The 17,246-nt window shown below is 33.9% G+C and overlaps 3 protein-coding genes across 3 annotated transcripts in view; 1 reads left to right on the forward strand and 2 right to left on the reverse strand.

Moving 5' to 3' along the window:
* Nucleotides 1–4,964, reverse strand: part of LOC115886188 (neuralized-like protein 4) — a 31,257-nt gene extending 26,293 nt beyond the window's left edge. Inside the window, exons 1-4 of the mRNA XM_030905277.1 lie at nt 4,709–4,964; nt 4,528–4,629; nt 3,075–3,188; nt 308–808 (exon numbers count right to left, since the gene is read on the reverse strand). Coding sequence (XP_030761137.1) covers nt 308–808; nt 3,075–3,188; nt 4,528–4,629; nt 4,709–4,864 — 873 coding nt within the window. The 5' untranslated portion in view covers nt 4,865–4,964. The remainder of the gene's footprint in view (nt 1–307; nt 809–3,074; nt 3,189–4,527; nt 4,630–4,708) is intronic.
* Nucleotides 4,965–5,183: 219 nt separating this feature from the next.
* Nucleotides 5,184–15,019, forward strand: LOC115886170 (protein SMG8). Its single transcript, XM_030905248.1, has 11 exons — nt 5,184–5,315; nt 5,372–5,501; nt 5,557–5,834; nt 5,889–6,107; nt 6,717–6,987; nt 8,767–8,990; nt 9,267–9,442; nt 10,744–11,160; nt 11,830–12,040; nt 13,213–13,408; nt 14,627–15,019. Exons 1-11 carry the CDS (start codon nt 5,269–5,271, stop codon nt 14,807–14,809), a joined length of 2,352 nt encoding a protein of 783 aa, XP_030761108.1. The 5' UTR covers nt 5,184–5,268; the 3' UTR covers nt 14,810–15,019.
* LOC115886171 (beta-1,4-N-acetylgalactosaminyltransferase bre-4) lies at nt 15,018–17,232 on the reverse strand. Its single transcript, XM_030905249.1, has one exon. The coding sequence runs from the start codon at nt 17,084–17,086 to the stop codon at nt 16,157–16,159; it is 930 nt and encodes a 309-aa protein (XP_030761109.1). The 5' UTR covers nt 17,087–17,232; the 3' UTR covers nt 15,018–16,156.
* Nucleotides 17,233–17,246: the final 14 nt, after the last annotated feature.

Below are 17,246 nucleotides of genomic sequence, written 5' to 3' on the forward strand. Positions count from 1 at the left end.
ATGTGCTACAATACGGATATAGTATAATCCTTTATATTTAATTTCCTTCTTCATTTGTGTAAAAATACCTAGCCAGTTTTACATAAAATGTTAAATGCCGAACGCTTATTTTGCTACTTTTTCGGACTAGTGAAATGGACTCTTAAGGCTAACTGGCAGTAAACGCCACTAAAAAAATAAAGAAGAATACGGATGAAGTAACGACGTTTAGGGCTTGACCTCGCCAAAATTATCAACTATTGCCATTCCCAGCCTTCCTCGACGCGGTTTTTTTTGATTGTATGGTACTTATTATAAATATACGTACTTCAATACTGCCACTCCATTTGTCAACTAAACGATCGATTCTTATTTCGAACAGTTCCGAATCTCGAAGAGGTCTGTTCGTCATAACCACCCCGTTATTGAACTCGTCCAGAGGTCTTCTTCTTTCCGCTGTCCTATTGACGTTTGACAGCTTAACAAGGGATCCGCAGCGCTCGTGAAACCGCATTTTATCCAGTCTAGCACCATCTTCCGGTATATTTATACTAACATTCATATCCATCCTTATGTCCAGACTGTTACTGCTGCTCAAACTCAGTTCGCTGAGGTCTCCGCCTAAGGTCACGTTTAGCACGTCGTTTTCTATGGCTAGTACCGAGCTGCCGCTGAGACAATCGTCGTTATTATGCTCTCTAAAGGTAGGACTCGTGATGCTGACTTGTACGCACTTGCCGTACAAATCGACGAGGGCGTAGACTACGTTCGGTAAAGCTTCGGCGGCGACTCCTTGGGATTCCCCGTTTATGTAGAATATTAAATCACCCTAACAAGAATAGGTATAGTAGTACGAAAGCTAGCAACGTCTGGAAAACAAGTATTTTAAGAAAGCTGGCTCTTTGATATATCTTTTACTATGCTCTCTGGGACAGCGTGCGAGTCGTCTGGCTGCCGATAAACGTTGCGTTCACCACTGCGCATTGAAAGAAGTTCTTATTTTTATTTAGTCCTTTAAATACTAGTATCTATACTAATATATAAAATCCTTAAGTGACTCACTGATTAATCACGATCCTGCTCAAACCACTCAAAGTAAGAACCTCAATTTTGGCATACAGGTTGATTCTAGGATGTAGAAGTTCGATAAGAAGAGATTTTTCGAAATTCCAGTTCCAAGGGGGTGAAACCACCCCTCAAATATTACAATATTTTTTATTTAAAAAACGGTCAAATTTCCGAAAAAACGCTTAAACAAGTATATTCTATGAGCGAAACACGTGTAACAGTTTAACATTGTATAAACGTTGAGACCGAGACTTTGAGTCTTTTTTCTACCTTTTTTAATTAAGTATATTCTATTTTGTTTTTTTTACATATTTTAAGATTTGTATTTTATTATTTAAAAATGTATACAGGGTGTTTCGAAATATATGGTTATTGATTAATCACGATCCTGCTTAAAGCGCTTGACGTAAAAAGCTGATTTTTGGAAAACGGGTTGACTTTAGTGAGGGTGTTAAATGTTCGATAAGAAGGGATTTTTCGAAACTCGAATTCTAAGGGGGTGAAACCACTAAATATTAGAATATTTCTTATTTAAAAATCGGTGACTTTTTCGGAAAAACTCTTAAACACGTATATTTTATTTTGTTGTTTTACATATTTTAAGATTTTTAAAAATTTATACAGGGTGTTTCATAAAATATGACCATTGAGTAATCACGGTTCTGCTTAAACTGCTTGACGTTTAAAGCTGATTTTTAGCAAACGGATTGACTGTAGGGTGTAGAGGTTCGATAAGGAGGGGTTTCTCGAATCTCAAATTCCAAGAGGGTGAAAACGTCCCTCAAATATTAAAATATTTGTTATTTAAAAAACGGTTAGTCTTTCGGAAAAACGCTTGAAATAAATCATACAGGGTGTTCCAAAAAGTTGGGTAATTGATTAACCACGATTCTGCTTAAACTGCTTGACGTATAAAGCTTATTTTTGGCAAACGAATTTTTCTTCGAAGTCAAATTCCAACGAGATGAAACTACCCCTCAAATATTACCAAGTTATACAATAATAATATCGCCATATTGTTTTTTCTAATGTTGACATAAACGTTAGAAAATTTTATCCAGTTAGTATGTTAATGGAAATTCTTGCTTTGCTTTATCATCACCATTACAAATGATTAATTCGAGGCGAACGAAGTCGCGGGTACACGCTAGTTGAATATAAAGCGAACAAAAAACATTCAGCCTATAAAGCGAGAGGTTCAGAGTTCAATGCCGGCCCGGTGTAAACTTTTTTTTTTATTTTATTTTCGTTGATATTCTAACAAGTATTAAATAATTTTGGTGAATAAAAAAAATAATTATTTAATACTTTACTATCAGAATATAAATGAAAATAAATAAAAAAAGAGTTCACCCCGAGCCAACATTGAACTCTGAACTTATCGCTTTATAGGCTGAACGTTTTCTCGCCGCGCTATGGAGACTTGTTCGATTTTTATTCAATACTAGAATTTAACGGACTAAATAAAAAAAAATTGGGTTTTCTTTCAATGTGCAGTAGTGAACGCAACGTCTATCGGCAGCCAGACGGGCCACTGCCGGCTGAGATCACACCTACAGAGGATGGGACTGGTGGAAGACGCCGAATGCCGACTCTGTATGGAAGATGACGAAACAATGAAGCACGTTATGTGTACCTGCCCCGCTGGGGGCAGGACCAGGTTTGAGGTGTTTGGCAAACCCACGCTAGACTTATCAGACCTAGAAGACATATCACCCTCGGACATAACGGCCTATGTTAAAAGGCTGGGTCTTGAGGGCGAACTTTAATGCTCTTTTTCTATTAAAGAGCTTGTAGAAACTGAGCCACAATAGGCCCTCGCGGCCTCAGTGGAGGGTCCCACCTGGGACTCACTCTTAGTAAAATACAAAATACAAAAATCGGCAGCCAGACGACTCGCACGCTGTTCCAGAGAGCATAGCAAAAGATATATTAAAGAGCCAGCTTTCTTAAAATACTTTCTCGAAAACGTTGCTGCTCTTAGACTATAGGTTTCGTGATAAAAGGAGAGAAATTGATATTTTTACCTCGGACGTTTTTACTAATCCCACTCTGTCGAATTGGTTTAATTTGTCTAAATCGAACCCGTACCTTTCTATTAGACAATTGCCATTCTTGAAAACTGCCGTGCCTGACATAATCTAAAATTTAATACATACAAGGATTTTCTTTTTAATTTTGAAACAACTTTAAATATGCGGAAAATTTAATCAAATATACAGGGTGGTCCGAATTATAATCGGGTAAACATATTATACAGAAAAAAAATTGTGTGTGCACTATGTGCGCATATTTGAAGTGAAACTTCTTATTAACAGCTATTAAATTGAAGGATTTGAAGAACATATATTCGCAAAAGCGTAGTTTGAAATATTGAAAAAGTAATAAATTAAAAATTAATAATCTGATTCGCTTTCACAAAATTTGTATTAAAACGACCGTCTCTCCGTCTGAGGACTCCATACCTCTATACACGTGCCGAGTTTGGTTCCAATCGACCCATGATTAAGAAAAATCCTGATGATTTCGTCCATCCAGAGGTATCGGTTCGAAATGTCAAGGGCGTCATCCTGTAGCCCGTCCCCAATTATGCTGAAATCGACCCACATTTTTCTTCAATATCAAATCCTTAGTCCTACCCTGATGAAGATGTAAACGAAACGTCGTATCCAACTTTGCAGGGTGGGACCGTGTGCGCTGTCGCTCACATAGCCTACCCACCAAATTTGGTCGCGATCGGACGACATCAACTTTTGATGTTCCTTACGTCAAAACTAACTGTCACAGTGACGTGTGTCGTACACGGTTAAGTTAGCCTTAGTCCAAACCTTTGGTCGAAACTATCAACCAAATTTCATTTAAATCGGACGATTTTTTGATTTGATTAATTGATAATGGGGTTTCGTAGTGCACGAAACGTCGTCAAAATATCATGAAAAGATGGGGCTCTTCAAGCCACATCTACATTCCGAGTTTCAGCCCCCTAGCTCACATAGGGCCCGAGTTACGACGCTCCAAAGACCCATTTCAACTTACTCATTGGCTTACAACTTTTTCGATCATTACCACTTTTTAGTGACGTCTCTCGTGTGTCACGGCCTTCAATTTTTACTTCCAACGCGCGTAAAGAAGTTTCACTTCAAAAAAAGTAAAAATGTTTGTATAAATATATGTTCTAAAACCTTCATTTTGGAGATACGGGGTATAGAAGTTTCATTTGTATTTTAGTTTTTTCAAAATAATTCACACCCAGTTTATACAAACTTTTTTACTTATTTTTATCTTTACCACACTGTATATATTTCAAAAATTGCTTGTATAGATTATATACTATATTATAAATTATGGTATATTTGAAATACAAAACTTATTTTTAACACCGTGTAAAAACTTTGTATATCATATATATTATATTTGTATGGGCTATAGAATAATAATATGGTTAAGTATGGTCAACAGAAAATATATAACAAAACTTACCCATGACGAAGATTGAATTTTTGAAGCACACGGAGGAAAGTCAAAATGCAATGGATCAACATCTACAACTCCAATTTCTAAATTTCCTGACCAAGAATTTACCTATATTATTAAATAAATGTCTTTATTAAATTCACGACTCACAAGAAAGTAACATAGCTTAGAAGATCAAATAACAAACCTTTCTATCAATTATAACTTCGAAAAGAATATCATTAATGAGAGGCTCTGCCGAAATTACTAATCCATGATCGAATTCGCTATCATTCCTTATTGCTGTGGTGTTTTCATTAATTAAAGTGATCCTTTCTCCACAACGGTAATGGAAATATGCCATTACTAAACGGATTTAAGAAAAATTATTTCCGTATCAAACACTTAAATTATTATAAAGTGATTAAAAGCCATCATGTTAATAAATTTGTTTACTTTGACAAGTACACACAATATCAATTGTCAAAAACAGCTGTCTTGATCTCTGCTGTCATATGTCATAAAGGGATATATATCATTTTTATATATGATTAAAATTATATACGACTGTGAAGCTCGTGTTGAGGACCGCGATTCGGATTCCGCGGACTTAAGTATACCCCGTCCAGAGTGCTTAACTTTTCTAAGCCACAATATTTAAGGAAAAAGAAGACGTCATTTACGTTAAACAATAACCCTATTTAGACTGAAAATTTTCCGTGATTTTCTGTTTATATCTTGTTTATATTTATATGAATAGTTCTAATAATGAAAACTAAAAATATTTTTCATATACCAAACTTTGAACAACTACTGTGAGTCGAAGATTTATCCAGTATCCAGTTGCATTTTATATTGAAATGTTTTCTAGAGATCCTGGAATATCTTCAGATAAAATTGTTATTGTCTCCGTTATAGGCAAGAGTTCACTAAACACTTCTGGTTTAAAAGTAAAAAGCATTGGACGGATTTTTCCATTTGAAAATCGTGTATCGAGTGAAGTAAGTAAACACATTTTTTTTAGCACAAAGTTAAATAGTATACTCATCTATTTAGAGTGTTATAAAAGGTTCGTATGATGAAGAAAATCAAACTTTATATCTCCATTTGTACAGTTTGCTTGATACGGATGTATTCATGGAAAAAATAGGTGCTTTTAATGACAGTAGCATAATCGAAGAAGATTTTCTGGCTACATATGACGATGTTAAAAGTTCATTCTGTAGATACTTTTTGTATTTACTTTACGTTAGTCATATTGTAGTTTTGTCCCATCCAGGCTCAAGTTTTGATACAAATTATGTTCAGTATTTTAAGGCACTTGATTTGTTAAGGTACTTTTTAGGCTATTTTTCAGCGAAATCTCATTATACAACATATTTTTGTAGTAAAAAATATTTTAATAAAATATGCAGTCAGTTAGGATTGTTGAATATGCTAAATTCTGACTGGATTGCAAATGGTAGAGTTTGTACGCCGAGAATTATATTTTACTTTGAAAGAACACCAAGACCATTGAACAATATTAGTATAAAGAAATTAGAACATAATTTAGAAGACAGAATTTATCACATATTGAAGAAAACCAGGCTTATATCAACTTCAGGGTAGGTTCTATGTATAGGACCTTATTGATATAATATCGTCGTGATAACCTGCTAACTCCATTTTTTATTTTAAGTAAATAATACATTTAATACATCATTTTTACATGAAATTTTTAACGAAATATTGAGTTTTATTGTTCCGTAACAAATTTTATTATTATCTGTATATCAATAACGAATGAATATACTTGCTAAATATGTATGTACATATTTTTTTGTATTGTTTCTTTTCTCTCCTCTAAAATTAGGAATAATGGAGTTAACAGGTTATCACATTTCACCGACGATATATATTTCAAATATTTTCAGGGATAAAATGGTTCAAGTCCAAAATAGTATAAACAAACATTCTTAAAAATGACCATATTTGTATTTTGAGTTACTTTAGTCTGCAATTATACAATTTAACATATAATAAAGCATGTTGTGTCAAGTTTTTTCCCCCAGCTTGTTTTATTTTAATTAAGTAACATTAAAAAACTTTAACTCTTATTTTCTCCATAATTATCTTCTAGGACTTGATCCAGTTCACTTCTGAACCACTCATATATCGTTTATCACTACTGTAGAATTGAATGATTTAAAACATATTTTTCTGTCATGTTTCAGATCTTCATTGTTTGCTATTCCTCCAAACGATGAATTTGTTTACGTGTCCGAAGTGAGACCGAAAGACCGACTGAGTGAAGCAGTTAAAGGGCTCATTCAGGACTGTCAGCCGGGTGGCGCGATGCAAGTCCAAGCCCCATTTTCCAGTCAGCCCTATGTAGAAAAGGATTTTATGAGGTTTTTGCAAGTTCACATTCAACAGGCCAGAACTAAAGGATTCGACGACTCTGTTAGTTCCAGTCGCCATCAGCATCCTCCATCTTATTTTGAGGTAGTTAACAAGATTGTGTTATTGATATGTTTATTGATATGCTCTTTTAATAAAAAGATAAAGGAAGGAGTATAATGCTATCCATGAATTAATGCATTGTAAACACAGAGAGGGCCCTAGGGTGGGGATCATTCACAGTTCTATTTGACGGTTCATTTGACACATCTGAATATGATTGAAATTTTATGGATTTATCAGTCTTTACTGTGATTATTTTATGTTTTACTGATAGCTGTTTAAAGGTAGTAAATCTAGAGGGTATTTTTTGTGGCAGAACTTAAATTAACTATTCCGATTTATCGAAAAAGACTGTAAAAATAGTTGGTTGTATAGCGTGCGGTAGATCTCGGTCAGAAATTGAGGGAAGTAATGGAATAACTTTTTGCTAGTAAGTGACTAGACAATATACATGTGTAAGTCTTGCCTTAACGCGTAAGTTTGACGAGTATAAAAGATTAGATGTCAAAGAATTTAGATACGTTAATTTGATTTACCTGTTTTAGTAGCATTATCTTATACAGGGTGAGTCTTAAATAAGTGCAAATATTTTCAGGGCTGGTAGATCTCGATAAAAGAAAAATTTTTTCTTTACCATTTTTCAGATAAGTCCAAAATAATCGAGTTATTTAAGTTTGAAAATTTAAATAAAAATTGATTTTTTTTGAAAACATTTTGAGAGCCACCGGATTTTTTCTGTATTTGCATCCCTTTTAGTGCTGTAACCATAGAGTTAAGCCGTAACTATGGTAATATCCAATGACTAAAGAATATAAGGACATGTAACGCCCCTATACGGGCTGCAGCAGAATTTGTGACCTTTTTTTTGTTTTGGTGGCAAACAGTGAGTCATCATTTGGTCACCAGCGACAATGTTAGCGATTTTTAATAGTTTGTATGTACTAAACTTTGTATAAACTTTATTACAATGGTGATTAGTTGTTCAGCTTTCAGTGTAAAAGCAGCAGCGATAAGAAAGGGTCAGGAGTTACGTTTCATAAGTAAATAAACAGTCCACTCCAACTTTTTAGCGTTTTCTTATTGAATTCGATAATTATTCTTCAATTTCAATTAACATCTATATGTACTTGATATGTGCTATATGGCGATACTAGTTTTGTACCTTTTGTTAATATTTTAATACGTTTTTTTCGTAATTAATTAGGATATGATACACCATAAGCGTAGTCAAAACAATTATCAAAAAATATAAATATTGCTTCAAACAGCTAGGTTAAGAAAAATATGTGCCACGGCACTGTTTGGTGACATCGTCACAATTTGCTCTCGGGTGTTATTTGTCCTTGGATTCTTTAGTCATTGGTAATATAAGAGATAAAGAAATTATTCCGTGGGAAAATTTGCGGTGAACAGGCAGTTCTAAAAAGTTTTTGAAAAATATACAAGGAAATTTAAAAGAAAATGCACGATTTTTAACATCTTTTTTTTGCAAAAAAAACCTCATAACGTGTTCCTGGGGTCGAAATATATCACCCCTGAAAGTATTTGCACTTATTTAAGACTCACCCTGTATAGTTATATTCGAACTGAACTGATCGTCTAAAGGTTTACAACCTACTTTTTGCCCTCTCTCTTATTGGTTCTCAAGTGTTAGCGATACAACTTAGTTCAGTAAAATTGATATGAAATTGATGTAATTATTTCTGTCGTCTCTTATTTTTGACTGATACTAAATAAATGGCGTGTCTTCAGATTTATTCACTTTGTAATAAACGTAAAAATAAACAACCGGCATAATTTTAATTATTTTTACTTCTGCAGCTTCCAGTTTTGGAGCACTGGGTCGAGGCAAGCAAGTCCCTCTACGAACTAGTAGTGCAGAAAGACAAGCCGATCTCATTTTTGTGTACCGACACGAGGTTTTCCGAACAGAGATGCCTGAAAGTGTTGCCCTTGGCTGTTGCTAGGTATCAAGAAGGATTGCCTTCTCACTATGCTAAAGCCGAACACGAAGCTAGATTAGCCATGGCATTAGCCTTATTCAGGTGCCTATATTTTAAACTTATATTTAAAGTTATAGTTTGTACAACTAGAGGACGCATGACATTGAAAGTCATTTTAGTTCGGAGTGAATTTTGTTAATTTTGAAAAGGTAAAGAAAAATCGTAAAAATTGACGTCAATGAATGTATAATAATTTATGATTTAGTTTTATCCACGAAGTTTATATGATCTAAGGTTTTTATCTAAAGTAGACGTTAAAAAATTAAAAAATGGGTTGTGTGCAAATCCCCGTATACTTATAGTGCTTTTTGTTATAAGAGCCCAAGCAAGAGGTCCGAAATATCCACAGTATCAGTTGAAGTTGGAGGTTGAATGCCAAGCACATTGGGAGAACGGTAGGCAACAGTGTGAAGCAGCTTCAATGACGGGAAATCCTTGTAAATTACCGAAGCATACGCCTGATCAAGAACACATGAGTGGATTTATGTATAAATGTAGGTGAACTTTTTTTTAACTCTGGTAAGCTCAGATAAATAATATAAATAGACAATCCTTACTGTACAAAAGGAAGGTACCCAATATATACAAACCTATTTATTTAAAAAGTTTATTAACGAAAATCACATATCGGCATTGACACTAAAGTCTTTGACATAAACCTGACTAAATGAAATTTTGGCAAAAATGTTTAAATTTGTTGTATAATTTAAGATACCTAGCAGCTCTTCATTTTTCTTTATAGAGCAAATGATTGTAACAGATATTTTATTTAGATTAAAGCTGCAAACATTAGTTTAAACCGAATTTTATTATCGCTATGTTGGTCACATTGCGCCGTGTTGAGCAATGTTGTCCTTTATTATTTGACAATTATCCTAGTGTCAGTCATTATTTTGTATAATATCGTGTTGTTGAATCTTTGTGGGTAATTCTCGTTTTTTTTTCCTTTTTTCATAGTAGTTTTTTTAAATTGCACTTCTAAGCACAAACAGTTCTTTTAAGAACTAAATTTTCGAGTTTTTGTATTGCATTTCTTGAAATTGTGTGTTGAAAATACGCCGAAGCATTTAAACAGTCGAAGCAAAGAGCTTGTAGCTTCCCTGTTTTTTTAAAACTATTTTGAACGAGAACGTGACAATAAAGATCCTTTATTACTCTTGACTGCAGTCAGAAAAGTAAGTTTGATTGATAAGCACATTATACCACTTTCAAAGTTAGTTTTTATTAAATTCTGTGATTATTAGTTTGTGCATTAATAGCACCCTCTTACTTGTTACTACCACTTACGTTGTAAGATGTACATTAATAAATAAATAACCCATAATAATGCTTATAATAATCTTTATAATGGACTAGTTTTTGTCAATATGTAATAAGTAAAATAAGCTATAAAACAAATAAATCAATTAATCAGTAAAATATTAGTTATTAAATTAAAAATAAAACGTAAAACTCTTTAAAAAATGATATAATAAATATTATGTTGTTTGTCAATTTTAAATTAAGATTCATCTCATAAATCCATCACAATCTGGCAGCGCTGTCGCCATCGGTTGTCAACACTCAAAGTTGATCACGTGCATCGGAAATTGTGTTGCCATTACCATAAATAATTATTTTACTTTATAGTTATTATTGTATTTCATTAATTATAAATATTTTATTTCACACTGTTTTTAAAGTTTTATATTTTTTATCTATTCATAAGGCTGTGGTAAATTAAACTAAAATACGGACGGATATGGAATGGAAACGGAAGGTATAGTGAGAATCAACCTTAATTCGTTTATTTCAGCTGCCTGCGATTGCGGAAGAAAAATCGGTCCGAGAGACGATCCGTACACGCCAATGCAAGCCAACTATATTTTTTACCAACAGATAGGCAAGGACTGCCAGTGCTCCAAACTGGAGAGAATCGAATTTCCCATTTTCGAACCGTCGATTCAAGAGTATAAAGCGGCAACGCTGCATAACGGCCAACACGAACCAGAAGACCCCATGTCGATGCTTTTATTTCAGATGACCATGTCGGATAGGAGTATCCAACAGCTCACGCCCGAGGTTGGGGAAAAGGGAGTTGTTAGGCAACCCAGCACGACTGAATACTTGCCCGGCATGTTGACTTTGAATTCGCCGCCCGGTCTGCTTCCGGTATTTTCCAGCTGGTCTCTTGTATGTCTAGGAGCTTCGTCGCTGTACAGCCACAACTTGGGTAAGTTTTAGTCTGTCCAACGACAAAATCCTTGACAGTGATAGATGTGTCTGTCATTTTAATTTCAAAGTAGTTTATTTTATTTTACAAAGAAATAAGTTGGTACTCCATTGTTGGTCCGTTGGTTCCCTCGATTTTTCCTCCACTTGACTTCAAAAGACACAAAACACACGTAATAACACGAATCTTCCAAAACGCAGATATTTGACATAAGTTGACACAAAATTATAACCTATAATTTGGCAAGACTTTGACAAGCCTCAAAAATCTAAAGGCGAGTTCATACCCACACATCGGCGTCCGTTTGTCGTTCATCGTTTCGTCAAACCAATAAAATTGAAATATGATCTGTCATTTTTGAAATAAACCAATAAAACTGTTTAAAAACAACAAGAGGCGACGTATGACGGATTTATATTTAAACCCATCCATAGTTAACTTAAAAAATATTAGAGACTTTTTTTAGTTAAATAAATCGATTGGTATGGGACGTCATCTGTTTTTCTTCTGTCATCGTCTGTCGAAATCTTACCTGAGAAGAACAGAGTATAGAATTAAAAAGTAATTTTGTTTGTGATTATTACACACAATGAAAGTTAATCAAACAGTTTTATTTCAAACGAAACATTGTCTAACACCGTTAAACACATTCTGATATTAATTTTGCAGGATTGTCAGAACAATATCATCCGGGCTTTTTGAGTTCCACAAACTATCTGCTACCGTGGGACGTTACGGTGGGCTCTAAGTCGAAAAAAGCTTGGCCGGCTGTAGGAAAATATTCCAATAGAGGCAGGAGGGGAAGACCTACCAGCAGTATCATGCCGCAAACGGTTAAAGTTTTTATTGGAGTTGAGTACGAGTGTTCTTCTGGCCATAGGTAATCCGCGATTATTCTCTTGATTGTTCTACGATGGTAGTTTGAAAAGTTTCCGATATCATCATGTGTACGGTAGTCGTATAAGTAATACTCCTACTAAGGGCTGGCAAAGATTAATCTTGGGTCGAGGTTTCCGTATGTAAGAAGAGTACAATGCGTTTATAATGTACTGAACAGAGAGAACAGTAAAAGCGTTGCAAAACGTATGAAATAAACCGAGAAACTGTGCACATTGCTAAGAGACGTGGAAGGGTATATAGCAGATTCATCGCGGTCGACCCAATCAGTACTTAAAATTCTAGGAAAGTGTGTACATCATGCGTTCAGCTTCACGATTTAATTACGTCTCGTGTTACTTTATTTGTTTATTTATTAACGAGTCCTAATTTTCCTTTAATAGCTTGTCAATTTGTGATTCGTGCCTGTTTGGTTTGGTCGCGCTATTAAAACTCTGAATTCAAAAATCGATATCTCGAAATCCATTAGAAACAATTCATTGTAGTTTTTTTTCAAAAACTTTCTTAATATTTCTGCTATTTTTTGTCCGCAGACAGTATGTGAAAATCTTTATAAATAAAAAAGTTACATGATGGACGAATTTTTTAAAATTTTTGAATGAAAAAAAAACAAGCCTATCGAATTTTTCTCATTTGAACATATTGTAAAAGATCCGAACTTCAAAAAAAAGTTTCAATATCTAAAGTGGTTTTTGAGTTATCGCGTGTTATGCGTTAAAAAGTTGAATTTTTAAAATATTGCGATTACTGACGTTTTCTCGTTATAAAAAATATGGACACCTTAACGATATTCTGATAATTCCATTTCAGATGCTCAGAAACATATCTAATGATTTTATCTAGTTATCTTTTCGAAAATAAAAGTCTTTTAAAAATAAGCGGTTTGCGATCGTGATTTTACTTTACTCGATAGGGAAAGGCGTACCGGAGAAATGTGACAGCGCGGCAACAGCACACCATCGCATTTCTCTCACTCCGACTTAATAAGATCCCTATGCGATTTACTTCCATACATGTAAATACCAACCCAAAAGTAAGAGTTGCCAGCCCGGTATATTATCTGACCTGTGAAGTCAACATGTTTTGTATCGTTGCGTTGTCGGAAACTTCCAGACTATCCTCGTATTATACAACTTAAAAAAAAGATTTTTATAGGTTTATGTTGTCAGCTCCGGATAAAATGTTGAAAGCCGCACCGGGAAGCATAGTGAAAGATACGGGACATAAAATAGCCGAATCTGATATGCCTTTGTATTATCCTTGTTCCTGCAGGGCGGGAAAAATAGCACAGTTAATGCGGCTGCACGTCGTAACTCCGAAAGCTCCAGTTTACTGTACTTTAAATCCTAGGGTAACTATTATTTTTATATAATACAGCGCCTTTAAAACGACGGTGTCCCATTTTCGTGTGTTTTACAGGGTTACTCGTTTATGAGTAGCGGTACAAAGATGGTTTTTTCACATTACTCGCTACTTTTTTACGAAACTAAAGATGCTACACACACAGTTTTTCTAGTCCTCTTAGTTCCTGAAATAAATGCCGCTTAATAATTTAAGCTGTAGATTTCAAATGAGAGTGTTCACATTGCCGAAAAGGTATTGCGTTGCGCTGCGCTGCTCGAGCTTTCAGCCTGCTTGAATTTGGAGTCTCTGCTACCGTTCGGACATTTTATTCTATTTTAATCAATTTGATCGCATTTTCAAGCTCCAGAAGAGAGCTGTTCGATATTCACTGGGACTAAATAGCAGAACTCATTGCCAGGACTTTTTTAAAAAATTAAAAATATTAACTGCCATTTGAAATCAAATCCTTAACATTATTTTCTTCATTTCGCAAAGCATTGAAATCTTATTTACTAGACAAGGCTTTCTACGCCGTAAATGACTTATATTTTGATAATCGAATTTGATCTTGTAAACACTGGTCTAATGTTTGCTATTACTATATTTACCAATGACATCGAAATGAATTTATTTAGAGGTCATTGATATTTACTATAAACTTACTAAATATTTTTGAATCTTATTTTTATTTTTTTATTCTTTGACATTGTAAACTTTTATAAATGTTTATTTTAAACAAAAAGACTGACAATGTAATTTGTATTCTCTTTTGTTTGTTTGTTTACTTTACCTTTGTGTACAAATTGTAAAATTTTTTGACAATAAAGACATTTATTAATTTAATGGATATAGACGTGTCAAAGAAGAATTTTTTTATACTACAAAAATAAACTATAGAATACAACAGTATTTAAAAAAATAAATAAAAAGTTATGTCCCGGCTGAGATTCGAACTCCGGTCTCTCGCTTTCTAGCCCGACTCCTTACGCACTGCTCCACAGTAACTTGCTTAGCGACAATTCAATGACGGTATATAAACAAAAAAACAGGTTTATAACAATATCTTAACGATTTGAACTGGCGCGCGGAGCGTACTGACCAATAGCGCCTGTTATCACCTGTGACGTAGCGACCAACCTGCGCAATATCATACCTTGTATTCTTTGTACCATGGATCGGAGCAGTGCCAATATGAACGTGTAATCTAATGGTACTTTTTGTATAGGTTCAGCCAGCAGCTGGCGCTCCCATATTTGTAAGCACAACAGATGAACCCACCAAACTGACTCAGTCGGCGTATTGGATTATGAGACTGCCCTTTGCCTATGTAGCCGACAAAGAACATTTCAAACAGAATCTTTCTGGCAAACTGTTACAAGGTACATTCGGTGTTATTGAAGCTGACTGATATTTATTTTATTGTTAAGTTAATTAAGGAACATATAAAGTGACCAGAGTTAAGTCATTCAATGACGGGCGCAGGCGGGCACCTACTGTAATAGAACTGATGCATGTAATTCCTATGTTCATATAATGAACGTCTGGTCACTCTTATTCTTATGTGATTTATTTAAGTATGGAAAAAAATAAGAATATAAATAAAACAATTTTCTTAATACATCATCGTTTTAATTTTGTTGTAACTATCTACAATTCGTGACTCAACTGATGTAAACAGTATTATCTAATTGAGCATTATAAACAAATTCAAGTCTACATAAATAGTTTTGATGCAAAACAATAGTTTTTATTTGCTAATTACTTAAACTATTATCGAAATCTGTCCGAGATATAAGACAGTCATTTTAATTCGCGAGTAAAATTAATTTTCTGTCATTTTTGGATGTCGGATGTCGTCTGTCGAAATCTCACGTCGGACAGACTTTACACAAGATGAAATAAATAAGATGAATCACAAAATGATAACTATGTTTAACATAATTTAATATGAGAACCCTCTAATTTGATGTTACCGCTTACCGATCAGATCTTATAATTTGAACAGGTTTTGTTTTAATTTTATGAATAAAAAGACTAAGGGAAGGAACATATCAACAAATTTAGCACGATGGGGGGTTAATATGGCGGATTTTAGTTCATTTAACCACACTTCACAAAAATCATACTTCGCCTGTACAGAAGAAATGCGATACAACTCAAAAAAGTCACTTTTATCAATTTTGATATAAAATGAGTCCAATGGATATGTAGGTATTTTTATCAGAAATAGAATTGGTGAAACCAAAAAATGTTCCATATTTTACAAATTATAAAAAATTTAAACCATCTGGAGAAACTTTAACTTTTTTCTCCTGTAAAACCGGTAATTTTGAGTTATGTCAGTTTTCTTGTCCTTGTGTACAGGCGACTTGTTAAGCCAAGTCTACACATCACGTTTTATCTGTTGGTTTTACCCCTGTTCAGTCAAAATTCATCAAGTAAAACCTTGTGTGAAGACGAAAAATCGGACGTTTCACTTGAACTGAATTGAAGTGAGCTGTTTAGGAATTAAATTTAAACAATTTCTATTCAACTTCACTAAATACAATGCTATAATTTACACAATCCCAGGTAAAACTTCCAGTGTAAACGGTGCTTTACATATTTAATAAACACTTTATAAATAGAAAATTTTTGGTTTAATCATATCACTGATATAGAAACTAAATTGATCACAGAAAAAAAAAACATAAAAGTACAATTGGCCTTTAGGAAATTTTAAAAAGCTTAAAAATATAAAATAAATAACTCCTATCTAAAAAACAACAATTCGAGTAAACAGATCTTCCTGTACAATGTAATATTTCCTGTGAAGATTATTCAAACCGTCATTTTTATTTTCTTTTAGCGATTTTTTTAACGTTTCGTATCTCTCTTCGTTCTTTGGCTGTTTTCTATGAAACAACATTGAATATCGACTAATTTCCGGGTCGAATCTATAAGGAAACAAGTTGTGTGATATGAGTCGAGTGTAAAAATCGTCATCTTCGCCGCCCCATCCGAAAAATAAATTTGACATTCCATTAACTTCTTCGTACTGTTGAGATAAAATGGCAATTGCTCCTCCAAATAGCGTTAGATATGGTAAGTTGTATCTAAAGGTGTCCAAACTGCTGGACATATGTCTAGGTCTTTCAGAACATGCATATATATTTCCTGTAGATAAAGGAATCAGATCCACATCATGTAAAACAAGACAGGGATAATTCAGGCTTATAGCAACACTGGCGCCATAGTTGATCATTTGCGCTCTATTAAAAGGTAAAGAATTGTTTTGTTCAACTACAAAAAGTTTATAATGGATACTTTGCTGCTGCAGAAACGAATGCATATAATTTAAAAATATTTGTAGTTGCTCTGACCTGTTTCTATATGGCACGACGATAGCTGTTTTAATTATTGAATTACACTGTCTTGGAATATACTCTCCACCACGTAAAGGTAGTTCAAATTTTTTTGGTTTTGTTATATCACTTACTGGAACTTCTTTGCTTTTCAAAATGAGATCTTCATACGAGCAATTTCTTAAATGATTCTCAGAATGCGGTGTACCATCGACGAAAGTTAATTCTTGAATTACCTTTTTTAAAGGGATATATTCGTAATGTCGTGCGTGTCTTGCCGGAAAATATACGGCAACGCAGATAACTAAAGCACAAATAATTCGAACACATCTTGTTATCATGTTATTGACTACTGGAGGTGCATTTTAAGTAATGCTTATCACATTTGCATATTTGAGTAGCTAAATTACATATTTGATATTAACAAATAAAATCTCTGGCTCATTCCACTAAAAAAAAATAAAAACTAACCTATAAACAAAAGACATCCATGGATTATAG

Source organism: Sitophilus oryzae, unplaced genomic scaffold (assembly GCF_002938485.1).
Source record: "Sitophilus oryzae breed Bouriz unplaced genomic scaffold, Soryzae_2.0 scaffold_471_pilon_pilon, whole genome shotgun sequence".
Lineage (NCBI taxonomy): Eukaryota > Metazoa > Arthropoda > Insecta > Coleoptera > Curculionidae > Sitophilus > Sitophilus oryzae.